At 39.7% G+C, this 19,978-nt stretch overlaps 1 protein-coding gene across 1 annotated transcript; it reads right to left on the bottom strand.

The window, feature by feature from the left end:
- Positions 1–5,718: 5,718 nt before the first annotated feature.
- On the bottom strand, positions 5,719–11,199 carry robl (dynein light chain roadblock). Its single transcript, XM_053795283.2, has 4 exons — positions 11,120–11,199; positions 8,387–8,465; positions 6,761–6,928; positions 5,719–5,880 (listed from the first exon to the last, which is right to left on the bottom strand). The coding sequence occupies exons 1-4, from the start codon at positions 11,120–11,122 to the stop codon at positions 5,837–5,839; spliced, it is 294 nt and encodes a 97-aa protein (XP_053651258.1). The 5' UTR covers positions 11,123–11,199; the 3' UTR covers positions 5,719–5,836.
- Between the last annotated feature and the right edge of the window lie 8,779 nt (positions 11,200–19,978).

Raw genomic sequence — 19,978 nt, 5'->3', positions numbered from 1 at the left:
AGTATGGGTCAATCAGTGCAACTCAGTATTTATATTGACGGGGAAGCATTAAACCTGTAAGGGGTCATACAATGCTTGGGGAATCGAAGGTAATCAGGGTTGATACAAGGGGGAAACTTGCTCAAATTCCTTGGATCAAGAGTGTGGGAGAGTAGAAAGGGATCTTAGCTCCCTCTACAAGGGTCGTCGCCCCTCCCCCCTTAGTTGGAGAAAAATTTCTCCACAGTTACACCCTCATTAAGGCATCCCTTTTGACAGGAAAAGCTTGATGTGCAGTGGTACAGATTATTATCATTAATAGTGTCCAGGTGGCACCTCTACGATCAACGAGTCATTATTATTTCCTTGGCTTTACCAACACCTACATTTATCTCGCAACTTTCTGCACTCCAAACTTTTTTGCGGGAACCAACACACCACTGCCAAGTCTTACCACTCATCATAATGATGAATTATACTGGACAGACTATGGGAGTCAGGTCAAATGTACACCAATGGAAATAAGTCGCTTTGTCCGACTTTTTTGGGTTATCCTAGGTTCTCTACACATGTTGCTATGTATAATTATCTATGCAACTGTATTTGTGTATACCTGAATAAACTTACTCCTGTGCTTCGTCGAACACTGCCATACTTTCAACACTTCTCCCTAGTACTCTTCACTCCCATGTGCTCTGGCCTGATTTGACCCTATTATTATTGTTGTTGTAATTAATAATTATTGTAATATTCATAATTATTATTGTATTTAGGAGAAAGAGGTAAACTCGTATGGGTCACATAGCACTTGGGAAATGGGAATTAAAGTGTTTTGACCCAGGGAAGGATATGAACAAGTACATTATTATAATCAAAACCAGCGCTAAACCCACTTGGGTCATATAGCACTGCAGGAACAGGTCCAATACCTGGATAAATAGGTCACTAGCATCAAGGTGCCTACCTCCTTTGAGGGGTATTTATTTTAATCACGTGACACTGCTAAACCCATAGAGTCAAATAGCACCTGGGAAATGGGATTTATTACAGTATTTTAATCATGGGGGAGTGCTAAACCCATAGGATTATACAGCGCATGTGGGGGGAAAAGGAAGGTATTCAGATTCATTTTAGGGAACTGGAGCACAGATCCTATCCGCTAGATCAAGAGCCCTCACCAGCATCAAGGAACCTCCCTTGAGGGGTGGGAAATGGGAGATAATTAGGTTTGAAGGGGAGGAGGAGCTCCAGTTCCATATATCAAGAGCCCTTTGCCAGCATCAAGGCACCCACCTAAAATGGAGTATTAATCCTTTTTTTTTTTTTTAGAAAATTGGGCAATAGGGACACAACTTATTCCATTATAGACCAATTGGTTTGCATAGCTTCATTGAAAAGTTGATGAACTTTATGACTAAGAAATTATAATGATAACTAAGCGCTAAACCCACAAGGGTCATACAGCTCTGTATGATTAACAAAAACTGGACGAAATATATATCAGTTTATGTTAAAACTGTAAAAGTCAGTGCTGTGGGTAGGGGTGTGCCAGGGCAGGTATATGAAGAACAGGGGTGTGCCAGGGCAGGTATATGAAGAACAGGGGTGTGCCAGGGCAGGTATATGAAGAGTAGGGGTGTGCCAGGGCAGGTATATGAAGAACAGGGGTGTGCCAGGGCAGGTATATGAAGAGTAGGGGTGTGCCACGGCAGGTATATGAAGAGTAGGGGTGTGCCAGGGCAGGTATATGAAGAGTAGGGGTATGCTAAGATTAAATAGTGTGTGTGTGTGTGTGTGTATGGGGCTGGGGTAGTGGTTAGTGGAGGAGGAGGAGGCAGCTAGTGCATGTGTAAACTTGAAATGGTAGTTGGGCAGTAGGTTAGTCTTGTTTAAAAGTCAAGAGAGCCAGCCTGCATCAAAGGTGGAACTTTAAACAAGGTCAGTTACTAAAGAGGTGTTGCTTTCCTGCAGGATGCAAATCTGCTAGGCAATGGAAAACAAGGATATTACATGTCACTGTGCATGGCAAAGGGCAGAGTTCAGTTTGGTCTCTATATGTCTCAGCCATCCACAATTATTACAATCAAAATTAAGTGCTAAACCCACCAGGGTCATACATTTGACTATCCACTACCCATACAGTAAACCCATGAGAGAGAAAACTAATTCCCCCAATGAGCATAAAGTATATGCCATCAGGAGCCAGATTATTATAATCATAACTAAGCACTAAACCCATAAGGGTCATACAGCACTACATCAGGAGCCGAAGACTAGTAGAGTACTTAAAGACCCTGAAATGTATTCCTCCATAAATTTGGCTATGGCAGGGACCTCACCACCACAAATAAAATAGGCGAGTACAAATAAGAAAAGCAACTCTCACGCTCAATAGATGGAGGATCAAGCCTACACCACGGTTGCATTGAATGACCCACATAGGTTTAACGTTTAACCCTTCATCGCGCAAGGGGTCCGAAAATTTGAAATTCGAACTGAACTCCCTATGGTGGATAGAGTAACTCAATACAAGGTCACTGATCCCATATAAATTGATTTCTGATGGTTAGTTTTCGAGCAATTGCCAATCTCCGAAGACCGAAAATATTAGGCCGCCCCCGACAAAGTGATTAAAAAATTTTATGTTGCAAACTTGCAATTGTTAATAAAACACACCAAAACAATTTTTTAAATTTAATATACAAACAGACAATATAAAAAACATAAATGGAACTTGTATCAAAACATTTTTTAGTTGTTACAAAAATAAAACAAGGAAGCAAATATCAACAATGCCAAATTGCAAAGTGATGCAAGTTTCAATCCCTATATTCCTGAGATTCATTTGGAAGACCAATGATTCTATATTGCTAATTGGCAAGATGGAAGTCTGTGAAACAATTTCTATCAGTCTTTATGCACAGATTTACTTTGCATACACTACAGACGAATGACGATGTTACCGTTTTTTTCGAGGTGCTGCAATACTTGCAAGTAAACGGCCTTTGCCCTGCCATTGGGAAGTGCATTAGAGTAATGTCTTTCCTAACACTGTCATCAGGCATTTCTGTACGTGTTCCCCTCCCAGGTTTCACTATGCCAACACCATTGGAAGTACATGGTGAATTAGTTGGTGAAGGTCTTGGAGTTGTTCTTAGGCTGCTCCCTCTAAGGTTTTGTCCTTTAGACCTTGCAATTTCAGAGATAGAATTCCTGAAATACTTCAGTTGCATACACTTTTGCTTTATTGCTCGAGAATCACGGCAATAAAGCAGCCATGCATTCACAACAGCAAGATCAATAATATAGGCAAATAGCCGCATGTACCAACGTTTTGATTTCATTGGTGTTTTGTAGAGATGCACCAACATGTTGCTTTTGTCAATACCTCCCATGTTTGCATTATAGTTCTTGATGACTGCAGGGCACGATATTTTCTCTTTCCTCTTTGTACCCTTGTTATATCTCTCAACAAGACTCATGGGCTCGACCCCAATATCAGTTGTCACTAAAGTCACAACTTTGGTGTCCTTCCATCGTACAACAAGGACACCATCATTGTTGTTGAAGCAAAAATTGCCCCTGACCACACTGTTTTTTTCCATTTGTTTGATAGGCACCAGATGTGGCTTACCACATCTATTGTCACGTACTGTTCCAGTGTATCTGCAGTTATACTTATCTCTTAGTAGCTTGACCAAAGGCATACTTGAAAAGAAATTGTCAGCATAGATTGCTGATGTGTTTGTCTTGTTCATAGTTTGTGCAAGTACCAGAACAATCTTTGTACTTATTGGAAGTTTAGATTCTTCCTGTGGCAGCTGTATGGGATGTGTGTCAAAAGTTGTTGTGCCTTGATACATGAGTATATCATGTATGATTCCATCTTGACTTGCACGACAAAAAAGTTTGAAACCCCACTTATCTGGTTTTGTTTTGATGTACTGCCTTAGGTTTCCAGCAGTTTTACCCTTGAAACCAACCATGACTTCATCAATAGATTGCTTGGGTGTAGCTGGAATTTTCAAGCAAGCATTAGTTAGTTCAGTGTAAAGAGGCCTTACTTTGTAGAATCTGTCATTATCCTTTTTTGTGTTGTCATTGAAATGAATATGACTTCTAAGGTACCTAAACCTCTTAGACGCCATGCTATCTGCAACCTGTGGGCTCCTAAAAGCAGCTTTCCAATAGTCTTCGAGGGATGGTAGTGGAGCAATACCCATGAACAACAAAATACCTATGAACCTCATGATCTCTTCAGAATCTGTTGAAAAAGTATTATTTACGTCTTGTTGCCTTGTATACAAATTTGTTTGATATGCTATGTTATCTATCATGGCTGGAGTAACGAACATACGAAAATACTCATATGGAGACCTAATTGCAAGAGGCTTTTCATGTTCATATGCCGGCAAAGGATCATTTTCAATGTCATCTACGGTCCACTGAGATGAAACTTGAAGAGCAATATTCTCATGGATCTCTTCCTCATCCGGGTATTCCTCAATCCTAAAAGTTTTCTTTTTCCTCATTACTTTCTGCTTTTTGGCTGGCCTTTGTTTCCTTTCTTCCTCCTCCTCATCATCACTTGACATCTCTGCATCCTGTGCATGCGGTGGCAAGTATTCATCACCACTATCCAGCAATTCTGGTTCGTCTACCTCTGGTTCCGAGTCACTGTCTTCAGAAACGCAGATATACCTCGACCTGCTGGTCGACTGCTCCCCATAAAACAGCCTCTCATGGAACTGGAAGGACAATAGAAACCTCCTGTATAAATCCAGACCACTACAGAGTTCATATATGCAATTGAAAATTTTGTATAAATATTTATTTGACTATAATTGGACATTCCCGGAAACTCGGGCAATACCGAAATAATTCGGACTAAAATGCTTGCACTTTTTTCCATTGCATGCTACACTCATATTATGCTTCACACGGACTTTAGGTATATATCAAAATATGCCTAAACTATTCATGTAAGCACTAAACACAACAATCAGTACTTACCGACATTGTAGAATGTATAATCCAAGAGTAGATTAGTAATGGTGGAGGGAAAAATGCGTGTGTGTTCGAAGCCAAGCCGCCAGTGTTTATATTTTGATCTCTCAACCAATGGGAAGGCGGCAGAAGCGAACTGTACTTAGCTGAAGAGACTCAGGGAAGGCTTGTGATTGGTTGGAACTAAAGAACGGGAAGCTGGCCGCGCGGGGCGCGAAGTATGACACGCGCCAAAAACACGTAATCAATACCGAATTTTTTCGGCCAAACACGACAAAGGGTTAACATGAATTATATAATCATAAATATATATATACCACCATAGACGAGTAACAGGGATGTCAAGAAGTATTTCTACAGTCTAAGGGTCGTCAGGAAGTGGAATAATATTGTCGAAGAAATGGTGGAGGCAGACTCCATACGTAGCTTTAAGAGTGGGTACGACAGGGCCCCATGAGGCTAGGAAGGCGTGAATTATCTGACAAGCGGCAAGCTGAGACACTGTGCCAGGAGCTAAAGCCCAAGACAAGACCCTTGCAAAACATCAAAGCACCTCCAAGGGGTGACAAACATTACCTTGAGCCTATAAAAATTTGAAAGATATTCATGTTTGATCCAAGGGTAAGATAGATCCAAGTCTTTGAATCAAGAACCCTTCACCAGCATCAAGGCACCCCAGTCAACAGTTTAACCTTCTCTCAGAGTCAACAGTGTGAGACTAAAAGACTGAGGTCAGTAGAATATCAAAGCTTTATTCAGCATTTTAACATAATGACTACAGTACAGTACAGCTAATAATAATAAACAAATAATTTAACTAATCAACAGCAGCAGATGACTTCTTGCTCAACTATTCATTTGTATTTTGAACAACAATCAGCATGTACTCCTTGTCTGAAAAAGAAAAAAAAAGTTATACATATCAAATTACATTAATGACTGTATAAATTGGTGGGATATGGCTGGTTTGTTGAAAGATGAAGAACTATATAAATTATGTCAAGTGATTTAAGAGTGTGGCAAGACAATCAGCAAATGCAAATCCTCACTTGGTACACCTGTTCTTAGAGGCATTTTTTCAGTACAGTGGACCCCCACCTAACGATATTATTTCAATCCAGAAGTCTGTTTGGGTGCCGTTATAAACCGAATTTGTTCCCATAAGAAATATTGTGGATTAGATTAGTCTGTTTCAGACCCCCCAAAAATACACCTACAAAAGCACTTACAAAAATACCCTTACATAATTGGTCGAGTTGGGAACTGATCGTTAGGCGGGGGTCCACTGTATTTCTCTAATGAAAATTTACTTTTTTAATACAGTACTGTACTGTACTATATACAGTACTATTATGTATAGTAGTTTGCAATTTGAAAAACACTAAGAAAAAATTCCTATTCTTCAAAATGTTAGATAAAACATGAAAGTGAATAAAATTACCCATATACAGTGGACCCCCGGTTAACGATATTTTTTCATTCCAGAAGTATGTTCAGGTGCCAGTACTGACCGAATTTGTTCCCATAAGGAATATTGTGAAGTAGATTAGTCCATTTCAGACCCACAAACATACACGTACAAACGCACTTACATAAATACACTTACATAATTGGTCGCATTGGGAGGTGATCGTTAAGCAGGGGTCCACTGTACATTCTATTAAAACCACTTAACAGAAGCAGCATTAAATAACACTGCACAGAATTATCAGCAGTCAGAATGCTACTACGTATTAACTAAAGGCCTACAGCATCAAAGGCACTCTGCACTTACCAGGAGCTATCATTATTTCATGCTTTTTAGACCGAACTCTGAGGAATGTGAGGTCATTTGTCGGATCCAAGTCCCGAACGACACTGCGAGCCTTGTCAGTCAAACCACTAATGAGTCCAGTATACTGAATGGTTGTAGGATTATCTAATGTACTCTTAATGGGAATACCTGAAATTAAAAATATATGTTGTACTTTTTATAGAACTCAACTTTATTTTTCTAACTACAGCACAGTGCCCTTAAAATTATTTTTTTTAGATCAAAACACATATAGCATGCACTAAGTACCATATATGAATTACTGAATACTAACATACATTTGAAATGATCATTTAGAAACAGGACCTAGAAATAAATATTCTATAACAGTTAAAGCAAAAGCAAGAGAATGCAGTAGGTACATAAAATCCCCAATTTATAAATGCCCCACATTACACATATCTGCACTTCTAAATGTCACACTTAGGAATAAATTATAATTTAACAACTGCCATGATGCAATACAAACTTATGTAAAATATGAGAGCCTTTATGCTATTTTATTCTACAAAAAATAACTCACCTGTAAGTTGAAAATTAAAAACACAACCCATTTGTAAGTTGGAGATCTGCTTGAGTTTACTAGCACAGCCAACATAAATGTACAGTACATTATATCCTGGGTTCAAGTGTTTAACATTTGCATTAGCATACAGACACTAATGCATACTCTATGTTAACCTAGTTATGGGTTTAGCATAGAAGCAAGCAAAATAAACCTGGTGCTGTTATTCCTCCACCGCCAAAAGAGGCACAAATACAGTGGTACCTCAGGATACAAATAGCTCAAAATTCGAACAATTTATGTAACTGTATTTATGTAAGTGCTTTTGTAAGTGTATTTTTGGGGGTCTGAAACGGATTAATCGAATTTACAGTATTCCTTATGGGAACAAATTTGTTCAGTATCTGCACTCGAACAGCCTTCTGGAACGAAATAAATTTGTATCCCGAGGTACCAGTGTATTTAGTTTAGTTTCAGAATAAAATATATCTAACCATTTCACAGGTGTCTTACTTATTAGCTTGTCAGTATTGAATGTCATATGCAGAGCAGTTCAAGCAAACTTAACATTATTAGCCAATTCTCTAATTAGCCCATAAATGGTCCAAACGTATATATACGTTCACTACCGTACTGCCCCAAAAAAACATTGTTGTTTTTTAATAGGAAAAAAGAGCATATGGTACCCAGGCATCCCCAGTTATTTTAATATGGTGCACAGTGAGCGCTCACACCCATTCTCACATGTCTAGGCGACTCAGGCTTATCGTGGCAATGTTAAATGTAGGACACATAAAACGTATACTATATACGTTTGGGGCACTAGCAGTAAAAACATATATATACGTTTGGACCATTTACGGGTTAACGAACTCTGGGAGGTGTTTAATCTTAACCTACTCCAATTAAATTTTAATTTTACATATAAAATTTAGCCATCTTTGCAGTACAGCAGACACTAGGCAACAACAGCAAGCTGTAGTCTAAAGAGGCATGTACATACATTTATGGTGACCAGAATACAAACCTCTACCAATGATCATAATAATAAAGTAGGTGCACAAAACCGTTATATAACTTACCCTCGGCATTAACAACTATAACCCCAACAACCCCCTTGTGGGACTGGATTCTTTTCAGTGTTTCTTCCACTTCGGCAGACTGTAAAATAAAAATAGTATACTTTATTAAGGGGAATTGTTTTTCTTTATTTCATCATTAATAATAATAATAATACGTATTATTATTATTATTCTATTCATGGGGAAATGCTGAACACTAAGGGGGACATACAATATCTGAGAAATTTGAAGCAATCAAATCTGATCCAAAGGGAAAAGTAGCTCCAATTCCTTGGATCAGGAGCCCTCCACCAGAACTGTTACCCTCTTATCCAATTTAAAATTTATTTCTTAGAGACAAAGGTTTTTAACATGCCCATGATGGACTGAGCATTGTGACGATTATACTGTGACAATTACTTATGACTAAAATGATGGGAGCAAGTAACCCCTTCTCCTGTATCATTACTAAATTTTTCTTTTTAGGCCACCCTTCCTCAGTGGGATGCAGCCGGTTCATTAAGAAAAAAATTACTTATGCACCAAAAGTAAAATTCAGTTTAAAACTGGTAACCTTAGGGTTTTCTCAATTATTTTTTTATGCATCACAAACAATCAACCAAGAACCAGGGTTCAATCCTGGGCTAGTTGAGATGTACTACTAAGTTACGATATGTTGGGTACATCTCCCTACACTTATTTTATCAAATTTTTCTTAGTTTTGTAATATAGTATTATATATCTTTGAGAAATTCATTTTTCTTCTTAGGTCACCCTGCCTCAGTGGGATGCGGCCGGTTCGTTGAAAAAAAAAAAAATTACATATCTTTAAAAATTTATTAGGCACTTTGACTTTAAAGTAATGATTTTTTAGTCAAAATATTTTAATTTTAGTGGTGAGCAGGAAATAGTCTGAAAATTTGTAAATTATCAACAGTTAAAAAAAAAAAAAGTGTGGTTTAAGTAACGGTAAGCAGGTGCTCAGGCATTAATCAATTACTGTGGGTCACATTCTGGGAAAAAGAATCGAAGGACCTCAAAGAAAACATGCCAAATTATTGGCTCTCCTGATCTATAATGGAATTAAAGGGAATGATAATTCCAAACCAGTCTTGTAGCAACCTTTGTAGAATAAAACAGGGGGTAAGAGCATCCTGAACAATAACATATCTTGTCTTGCTTTAAGCAAATGGAGGATCCAGCTTCCACTACTCCAGGCTCTGGATGACCCATGCAGGTTAAGTGCTTCATGTAAATTAAAAAAAAATCAGCAAGAAAGTTCATCAAAATTATGATAAAAATGCAAGTAATTTATCATTGTAAGGAAGAAATCGTTTAATTCTGCCTTGTACAGAATTTTATAGTTTTACAGTAGTTTTTATATTGTAAATTATGTAGAATGAACTAAAGATAACCCAACGAAGTCAATGTGATTTTCTTTTGCTCGTGTCTTTGTTTTATGTATTGTACGTAGTTATATTTATATGTACATAGACAAATACATAAGTAAGAAAGTAAGTTTATTTAGATACAGATACACAAAAGTACAATTATCATACATAATAATTTGTGTAAATTACCTAGGATAACCCAAGATTATTATTACAATCATAACTAAGTACTTAACTCACTAGGGTCAGAATAACCCCAAAAAAGTCAGGCAAAGTGACTTATTTCCATGCCTATGTGTAAGTCTATATTTAAGTTTTGTATATTGGAATACAAATATTTTTTTATCATGGTATTGACATCTCAATAGAGGTGCCTTGATTCTGGTGAGGGCTCTTGATCCAAGGAACTGGATTAAACCTCCTCTTCCTTGGATTGAACCTTAATGCCTCCAATTCCCCAGGTGCTGCTCTATAACCCCTCCAGGTTTATTACTTCGCTTTGAATAAAATGAAAAAACTAAGGTCTTTAGGGACCATAAATGCTATGGACACAAAAAAAATCCATTATGTAGAGTTAGGCTAGGATAACCACCTAAGATAGATATATACATGATTTGCAAAATAACCACAAGGGGAGATGAATGACAGCTCTAGGCCTTTCATGTTGCAATCAACACATCATCAAGAGCTTGCAATTTAGCAGAAATGAGTAAAAGATCCCAGCAAATGCAAAACAACCACAGGGGGAGTTGAATGACAGCTCTAGGCCTTTCATGTTGCAATCAACACATCATCAAGAGCTTGCAATTTAGCAGAAATGAGTAAAATATCTCAGTAGATTTCGTGCGTCCCTTGGAACGAAATCTGCTGAGATCACTTACTCATTTCTGCAACACTGCAAGCTCCTGATGATGTGTTGATTGCAACAAGACCTAGAGCTACCATTCAACTCCCCCTGAGGTTATTTTACATCTTGTATCGCTTGTTCAAGATTCTTACATTATTATTATTATTATAATCAAGGGGGAAGCGCTAAACCCAGAGGATTATACAACGCCTGGGGGGGGGGGATGTGGAAGGCATTCAGGCTTAATTCGGGGAACTGGAGCACAGATCCAATTCCCTAAATCAAGAGCCCCTCACCAACATCAAGGAACCTTCCTTGAGGGGGAAAAAGTTTCTTACAAATAATGACGTCCCTCATGTTAAGGGAATCACATCTACGTAAGAACCAACACATCAAAGGTCCACATGCACCAGTATTAAACATAAACACACTAATAATCTCCAACAAAATGGCACAATATAACAATTTTGGAGTCAAAAAATGCCAGAAATATTACAAAATAAGAGAGAGACCAACCATAGTGTTTACGTCTAGCAGCTGACACGCCTCTGACTCAGTCAGAACCAGGACACATTAATTAAACTCAGTAAGTTGATCATCATTTTTCTCTGTTACACAAACATAGCATATGATGAACACTTATTAATATTACGTTATTTAAAATTTGTTATCTTGCTTTAATATATATTAGTTAATGTTCGTTATATTTTATATTTGTATATAATAATAAGATTATAGTCAGAGTTGTACACGACAGTTAGTCACCAAGGCAACAAAAGTAATGTTTCTCATTTTACTTATATATTATAACTCAACCGTAACTATAATTAAATTTATAATTTATACATAGCTTACTTAATTATTTTAACTTCTATTTTATCGTTTACTTACTTATAAATCTACTACATAAGTCACGAATGATAAAATAATCATTCTTGCTTCTGAGAGAAACATTACTATGACTGCCGCAACGTGACTGACTTATGGAGGAGTCCCCTCAAGGAAGGCTCCTTGATGTTGGTGAGGGGCTCTTGATTTAGGGAATTGGATCTGTGCTCCAGTTCCCCGAATTAAGCCTGAATGCCTTCCACATCCCCCCCCCAGGCGCTGTATAATCTTCCGGGTTTAGCACTTCCCCCTTGATTATAATAATAATAATTATGGAGGAGTCAGTCCATGGTATCAGTCGTTAGTCACGTTGGTTGTTAGCTCTGGGTCCTCCTGAGTCACTTAGGCTTTTAGGTTAAGTAATTTATTTATTTAGGCACAGGTACGCATAAGTACAATTATCCTACGTGGTGTAAGTCGCCTGGGATAACCCAAAATAAAGGCGAAGTTTGTCAGGAAACGACGTTTCCTGAGCTGGAGCTTTTGGTCACCTGACCGAGGCCTTCCGGCGGTTCTGAACCACTCTAGGGATCTTAAATTTGGGTCTTGAGTCACCCAGGGTCTTAAGTTTGGGTTCTTAATCATCCTAGGCTCTTAGATTTTGGTTCTGAACCACCCAGGCTGTCAGGTATGGGTTCTGAACCACCCAGGCTGTCAGGTATGGGTTCTGAACCACCCAGGCTGTCAGGTATGGGTTCTGAACCACCCAGGCTGTCAGGTATGGGTTCTGAACCACCCAGGCTGTCAGGTATGGGTTCTGAACCACCCAGGCTGTCAGGTATGGGTTCTGAACCACCCAGGCTGTCAGGTATGGGTTCTGAACCACCCAGGCTGTCAGGTATGGGTTCTGAACCACCCAGGCTGTCAGGTATGGGTTCTGAACCACCCAGGCTGTCAGGTATGGGTTTTGAACCACCCAGGCTGTCAGGTATGGGTTCTGAACCACCCAGGCTGTCAGGTTTGGGTTCTGAACTACCCAGGCTGTCAAATTTGAGTTCTGAACCACCCAGGCTGTCAGATTTGGGTTCTGAACCACCCAGGCTGTCAGGTTTGGGTTCTGAACCACCCAGGCTGTCAGGTTTGGGTTCTGAACCACCCAGGCTGTCAGGTTTGGGTTCTGAATCACCCAGGCTGTCAGGTTTGGGTTCTGAACCATCCAGGCTGTCATATTTGGGTTCTGAACCACCCAGGCTGTCAGGTTAAGATAAGATTTCGTTCGGATTTTTAACCCCGGAGGGTTAGCCACCCAGGATAACCCAAGAAAGTCAGTGCGTCATCGAGGACTGTCTAACTTATTTCCATTGGGGTCCTTAATCTTGTCCCCCAGGATGCGACCCACACCAGTCGACTAACACCCAGGTACCTATTTGCTGCTAGGTGAACAGGACAACAGGTGTAAGGAAACGTGTCGAAATGTTTCCACCCGCCGGGAATCGAACCCGGGCCCTCCGTGTGTGAAGCGGGAGCTTTAGCCACCAGGCCACCGTCATATTTGGGTTCTGAACCACCCAGGCTGTCAGGTATGGGTTCTGAACCACCCAGGCTGTCAGGTAAGGGTTCTGAACCACCCAGGCTGTCAGGTATGGGTTCTGAACCACCCAGGCTGTCAGGTAAGGGTTCTGAACCACCCAGGCTGTCAGGTATGGGTTCTGAACCACCCAGGCTGTCAAGTATGGGTTCTGAACCACTCAGGCTGTCAGGTAAGGGTTCTGAACCACCCAGGCTGTCAGGTATGGGTTCTGAACCACCCAGGCTGTCAGGTATGGGTTCTGAACCACCCAGGCTGTCAGGGATGGGTTCTGAACTACCCAGGCTGTCAAATTTGAGTTCTGAACCACCCAGGCTGTCAGATTTGGGTTCTGAACCACCCAGGCTGTCAGGTTTGGGTTCTGAACCACCCAGGCTGTCAGGTTTGGGTTCTGAACCACCCAGGCTGTCAGGTTTGGGTTCTGAATCACCCAGGCTGTCAGGTTTGGGTTCTGAACCATCCAGGCTGTCATATTTGGGTTCTGAACCACCCAGGCTGTCAGGTTTGCGTTCTGAACCACCCAGGCTGTCAGATTTGCGTTCTGAACCACCCAGGCTGTCAGGTTTGGGTTCTGAACCACCCAGGCTGTCAGGTTTGCGTTCTGAACCACCCATGCTGTCAGATTTGGGTTATGAACAACCCAGGCTGTCAGGTTTGGGTTCTGAATCACCCAGGCTGTCATATTTGGGTTCTGAACCACCCAGGCTGTCATATTTGGGTTCTGAACCACCCAGGCTGTCATATTTGGGTTCTGAACCACCCAGGCTGTCAGGTTTGGGTTCTGAATCACCCAGGCTGTCAGGTTTGGGTTCTGAACCACCCAGGCTGTCATATTTGGGTTCTGAACCACCCAGGCTGTCATATTTGGGCTCTGAACCACCCAGGCTGTCAGGTTTGCGTTCTGAACCACCCAGGCTGTCAGATTTGGTTTCTGAACCACCCAGGCTGTCAGATTTGGTTTCTGAACCACCCAGACTGTCAGGTTTGGGTTCTGAACCACCCAGGCTGTCAGGTTTGGGTTCTGAACCACCCAGGCTGTCATATTTGGGTTCTGAACCACCCAGGCTGTCAGGTTTGGGTTCTGAACCACCCAGGCTGTCATATTTGGGTTCTGAACCACCCAGGGTGTCGGGTTTGGGTTCTGAACCACCCAGGCTGTCATATTTGGGTTCTGAACCACCCAGACTGTCAGGTTTGCGTTCTGAACCACCCAGGCTGTCAGATTTGGTTCCTGAACCACCCAGGCTGTCAGATTTGGTTTCTGAACCACCCAGGCTGTCAGGTTTGGGTTCTGAACCACCCAGGCTGTCACATTTGGGTTCTGAATCACCCAGGCTGTCATATTTGGGTTCTGAACCACCCAGGCTGTCACATTTGGGTTCTGAACCACCCAGGCTGTCAGATTTGGGTACTGAACCACCCAGGCTGTCAGGGTAGTGTCTACAATAGGGCCCATCATGACAGTTGAGAGCCTCACAACACCAAACCTTAGACACCAGATATACAGCCCGGACGTCTATTGCACCAACTCCTGCTACTCCCTATGTGTTCTGGAAATAAGTGACTTTCTTGGGTTATCCTAGGTAATTTACACTATGTATGATAATTATAGTTATGTGTACTTGTGCTTAAATAAACTTACACGAGTCTCGAATTATGATAACACCATTACGTTTGTAACTTGTTCAGTTATCATAACTTTGGGCTCCAGTTCCTGGACCCATTATGTACCTCTGTAATCTTTTGACTACCTCCCACAGGATGAGTATGGGATGCATAATATTCATATTAAAGTAACTTTGGTTCAACGCCACCAGGCCTCGTGGTGGATCAGAGCCTGATAAACCAGGCTGTTACTGCTGGCCGCACGTAGACTGACGTACGAGCCACAGCCCGGTTGGTCAGGTACTGCCTGTCCATTTTTTTCTTGAAGACAGCCAGGGGTCTATTCGTAATCCCCATTATGTATACTGGGAGGCATATTAATTATAATACACCTGGTTTACAATAACAGCACTTCCTGTCCTCCCACTTCGAGTTAAGAGAGCCTTCAGCTTAGACTTAGAGTCTGTGTGACAGTATTGTACTAAGATTATGTATCTGTTCGATAGCATGGATTTTAGAAAGCAATCGAAACTGACGATTGTTCCTAATAATAATAATAATTAATCTTTATTTCTAAAAGTACATGATACAACTTATACAGACCATAGTTGACATCAATGTCATTCAGAAAACCTCTGGTTATGCAGAATATTTCAGATAACTTAGGTAAATCTTGTACCCAGGATGTGACCCACATCAGTCAATTAACACCCAGGTACCTATTTACTGTTAGGTGAACAGGGACAACAGGTGTAAGGAAACACGCCCAATGTTTCCACCCGGGGATCGAACCATGGAAACTTAGTATGCTGAATGCGCTACCAACCGAACATGATTACTTTCTCGGACGGTCCCTTCCCAATTACCACCAAAATTTGGGCATTATTTCTGCCCTAACTGCTGCGTATTATTTTTTAACTATTTGCATTTAATGTTTACAAAATAGATATTTTGTTGCATTACGGCGTCAGCTGTGGTTTACCTGGAGAGGGTTTCGGGGGGCAACGCCCCCGCGACCCAGTCTGAGACCAGGCCTCATGGTGGATCAGGGTCTGCTCAACCAGGCTGTTACTGCTGGCCGCACGCTAGCTGACGTACAGCCCGGTTGGGCAGGTCTGACTTTTTTGGGTCAGGTAATTTACACATGTTACTATGTATGATAATTTGTGTAACTGTATTTATGTGTACCTGAATAAACTTACTAACAAGAAGAGGGAAAAAATTATCACTTTTATCTCTAGCGTCTACTTAGCTAATCAAGGTTGGGCATTTGTTCCAGTTTCTCTTATCGAAGGAAACTTTCATTTCCCATTCTCGCCCAGATTTGAATAATGACAGTGAGTGATGGATCAGGAAGTGAAGCGTCTGACCTGGGGTCTATCTGACCTAAGTGAGAATGTATTTTTCCCATATCTCTCTCTCTCTCTCTCTCTCTCTCTCTCTCTCTCTCTCTCTCTCTCTCTCTCTCTCTCTCTCTCTCTCTCTCCTGCCTATATTTTTGTTAGTTGTGAGCAATACGAGTATTTCTCTCGAAATGCTATGAATTTTATGGGCGTTGAAAGTATTGTATTTATACGTAATTTTTAAATAAAGATTCGTATTTGTACCTGGTCTCAGACCGGGCCGCGGGGGCGTTGACCCCTGAAACTGTCTCCAGGTATATATACTCCAGGGATGAGGAAAGGGGTGACTTAGGCATAAACTAAATATATCCAACAACAGCGCTGTATGACCTTAGTGGGTTTAGCTCTACTTATGAATGTAATTATAATGATTTATAAGCTTAAGTGATCCACAGAGCCCCCAGCAACAACAATTTGGGTAATATTATTGTTAGAAGTGAAGTTCCCAATGGAAATAGTCATTTTGACTCGTTTTGGGTTACCTTGGGTAATTTACGCTATGTATGATAATTGTACTTACGTGTACTTGTGCCTAAATAAGCACTGCTCTCTGACTCTTGTGGGTTTAGCACTTAGTTACGATAATAATAGTAATAATAATAATAATAATAATAATATGCCTAAAATTTACTACCGGAAATGCACTGCATGCCGGTGACTTTGTTTTGTGCTTGAAAGTGGCGCTGTATGACCCGTGTGGATTTAGCGCTTCTTTTTATTATAATAATAATAATGTGTGTAACAGTATCTTATTAAATGTAAACTACATTTTGTATACTTCAAAAAAAATAAAGTTGTATTGTACTACAGAGACATTGTAAGGCTTCAGTTGCCTGATCGTTAAAGCTCTGGCTTCACACGGCGAGGGTCTGGGTTCGATTCCCAGCGAGGGTAGAAACATTAGAATGGGTACCTGGGTGTTAGTCGACTGGTGTGGGTCGCATCCTGGGACAAAGACCTAATTTGCCCGAAATGCTGTGCATAACAAGGGTCTTTCTAAATAGGTATGTCATTGATGTCAGCTATGGTCTGTATAAACTGTATTTATTTATTTATTTATTTATTTAGTAATTTAAGCATACAAACAGAGGTACAAAAAATACAGGTAAGAGCTGCATGCCAAAGCTACTTATATGCATAGCATTACGGGCTGGCTTAAAATTAACTTAAGATTAACTAAGCAATGATGAAATCAGTGATAAAACATTATTGTAAACAGATAACTATGTACTTGCAGAAATAAAGATTTATTTATTAATTTATTAATTTTGAAGATTATTGTTATTATAGTTGTGTCGCTTGAGTGGCTAGTTTATTGTGCTTTGTAGTTCATCCTATGAGGTAGTGCAAGTAACAGGATTACAGAGGTCTTAATGAGTCTTTCTCAAACTCTAATGACCATTGTTACATCACTAGAAAGGAATATTTGTAATTTCGTATTTTACAATTACAGTAATTCGTTTAGTTTTTGTGCACAATACAGTAAGGAATAAATAAGTCACTGGCTTTTTTTGAGGTTATCCCAGGTAATTACACTATATATGATAGTTGTACTTGTGTGTACCTGTGCCTAAATAAATTTAGTATCTTCCTTTGCCCACTGGGCAGGTTACAGGAAGGGCACCTTTCATCAATTCCATTTTCTGCTGTGCGGATAATTCTGTAATACTTTTGGTGGGAAGCCTGGTCACAGGCCGGGTCGCGGGGGCACTGACCCCTAAAACCTCCCCCAAGTAAATCACTTGTTGAACTCAGGTGAGGAAGTAGGTGTCTGCTGGAGGTTGTTGAGGGAAGACCAAGTCATCTATCTGGCAACTTATAGTTTCTATTTATGTTTACAAATGGACTCCTGTCCCCATTTCTTTTATTAGTTATTAAGAGACATTGTTTTATTGGTTTAGACATTGTTTTACTGTTGGACTTTGTTTTATTGGTTGTTAGACATTGTTTTATTGTTAGACATTGTTTTATTAGACATTGTTTTATTAGACATTGTTTTATTAGACATTGTTTTATTAGACATTGTTTTATTAGACAGTTTTATTAGTTGTTAGATGTTTTTTATTAGTTGTTAGATATTTTTTATTAGTTATACATTGTTTTATTAGTATGACATTGCTTTATTAGTTGTTAGACATTGTTTTGTTGTTAGACATTGTTTATTAGTTGTTAGACATTGTTTTATTGTTAGACATTTTTTATTAGACATTGTTTCATTAGTTGTTAGACATTGTTTTATTAGTTGTTAAACATTGTTTTGTTAGTTGTTAGACACTGTTTAATTGTTAGACATTTTTTTATTAGTTAGACATTGTTTTATTAGTTAGACATTGTTTTATTAGTTAGACATTGTTTTATTAGTTAAACACGTACGTTGGTTTGCGTGCAGCCAGCAGTAACAGCCTGATTGATCAGGCTCTGATCCACCAGGAGGCCTGGTCACAGACCGGGCCGCGGGGGCGTTGACCCCCGGAACTCTCTCCAGGTAAACTCCAGGTAAACATTGTTTTATTGTTAGACATTGCTTTATTAGTTGTTAGACATTGTTTTATTAGTTGTTTGACATTGTTTGTTTTATTAGTTGTTTGACATTGTTTTATTAGTTGTTTGACATTGTTTTATTAGTTGTTTGACATTGTTTGTTTTATTAGTTGTTTGACATTGTTTTATTAGTTGTTTGACATTGTTTTATTGTTAGACATTGATTTATTAATTGTTAGGCATTGTTTTATTAGTTGTTAGACATTATTTTATTAGTTATTATAGACATTGTTTTATGGTTATTAGTTATGAAAACCATTAGACATAAGAAAGACGTGAAATTATATTTAAAATATAGAGCCCCAATATTGTAAGAACATAAGAACATAAGAAAGAAGGAACACTGCAACAGGTCTACTGACCCATGCGGAGCAGGTCCATGTGTCCCCCCGGATTAGCCCAATGACCCACCCAGTCTGGCCACCTCCACTCAAGGAAGGAGCACGGCACTAGACCTAGCAGCACAAGCTAGTCAGGTCCAACTCGCACCCACCCACACCCACTCATGTATTTATCTAACCTATTTTTAAAACTACACAATGTTTTAGCCTGAATAACGGTACTCGGGAGTTTGTTCCACTCATCCACAACTCTATTACCAAACCATTGTTTTCCTATATTCTTCCTGAATCTGAATTTTTCCAACCTGAAACCATTGCTGCGAGTCCTGTCTTGGCTGGAAATTTTCAACACGCTATTTACATCCCCTTTATTTATTCCTGTTTTCCATTTATACACCTCGATCATATCCCCCCTAATATTCTACGCCTTTCGAGAGAGTGCAGATTCAGGGTCCTCAGTCTATCCTGATAGGGAAGATTTCTGATACATGGGATCATCTTTGTCATCCTCCTCTGTACGTTTTCCAGAGCATTTACAGTGGAACCTCAAAAATCGAACTGCTCCCAACATGACCAATTATGTAAATGTATTTTTGTAAGTGCTTTTATAAGTGTATTTTTGAGGGTCTGAAATGGACTAATCTAATTTACATTATTCCTGATGGGAATAAATTCATTCGGTAAAGGCACTCGAACAGCCTTCTGGACCGAAGAAAATTCGATATTTGAGGTTCTACTGTATATCCATTCTGTAATACGGTGACCAGAACTGAGCAGCATAGTCTAAATGAGGCCTAACCAAGGATATATAGAGTTGAAGAACAACCTAAGGAATTCTATTATTTATACTTCTAGATATGAAGCCAAGAATTCTGTTAGCTTTATTGCAAACACAAATGCACTGTTGTCTTGGTTTTAGATTACTGCTAACCAGAACTCCTAAATCCTTTTTGCAATCAGTAGTATTAAGATCTACATTATTTAGTTTATATGTGGCATGGTTATTTACCTGTCCAACATTTAGAACTTTGCATTTGTCAATATTAAACTGCATCTGCCACTTCTCCGA

Source organism: Cherax quadricarinatus, chromosome 78 (genome assembly GCF_038502225.1).
Source record: "Cherax quadricarinatus isolate ZL_2023a chromosome 78, ASM3850222v1, whole genome shotgun sequence".
NCBI lineage: Eukaryota > Metazoa > Arthropoda > Malacostraca > Decapoda > Parastacidae > Cherax > Cherax quadricarinatus.
The sequence above is the reverse complement of the archived record's forward strand: the minus strand, read 5'-3'. Positions and strand labels throughout refer to the sequence as shown.

What these genes read in the sequence shown, in the direction of transcription:
- robl (XM_053795283.2), bottom strand. An exon ending in TATAGTTGTTAATGCCGAGG is followed by an intron (nt 6,929 to 8,386) that starts GTAAGTTATATA and finishes TTTTAATTTCAG; the next exon opens with GTATTCCCATTAAGAGTACA. An exon ending in TGAAATAATGATAGCTCCTG is followed by an intron (nt 5,881 to 6,760) that starts GTAAGTGCAGAG and finishes TTTCTTTTTCAG; the next exon opens with ACAAGGAGTACATGCTGATT.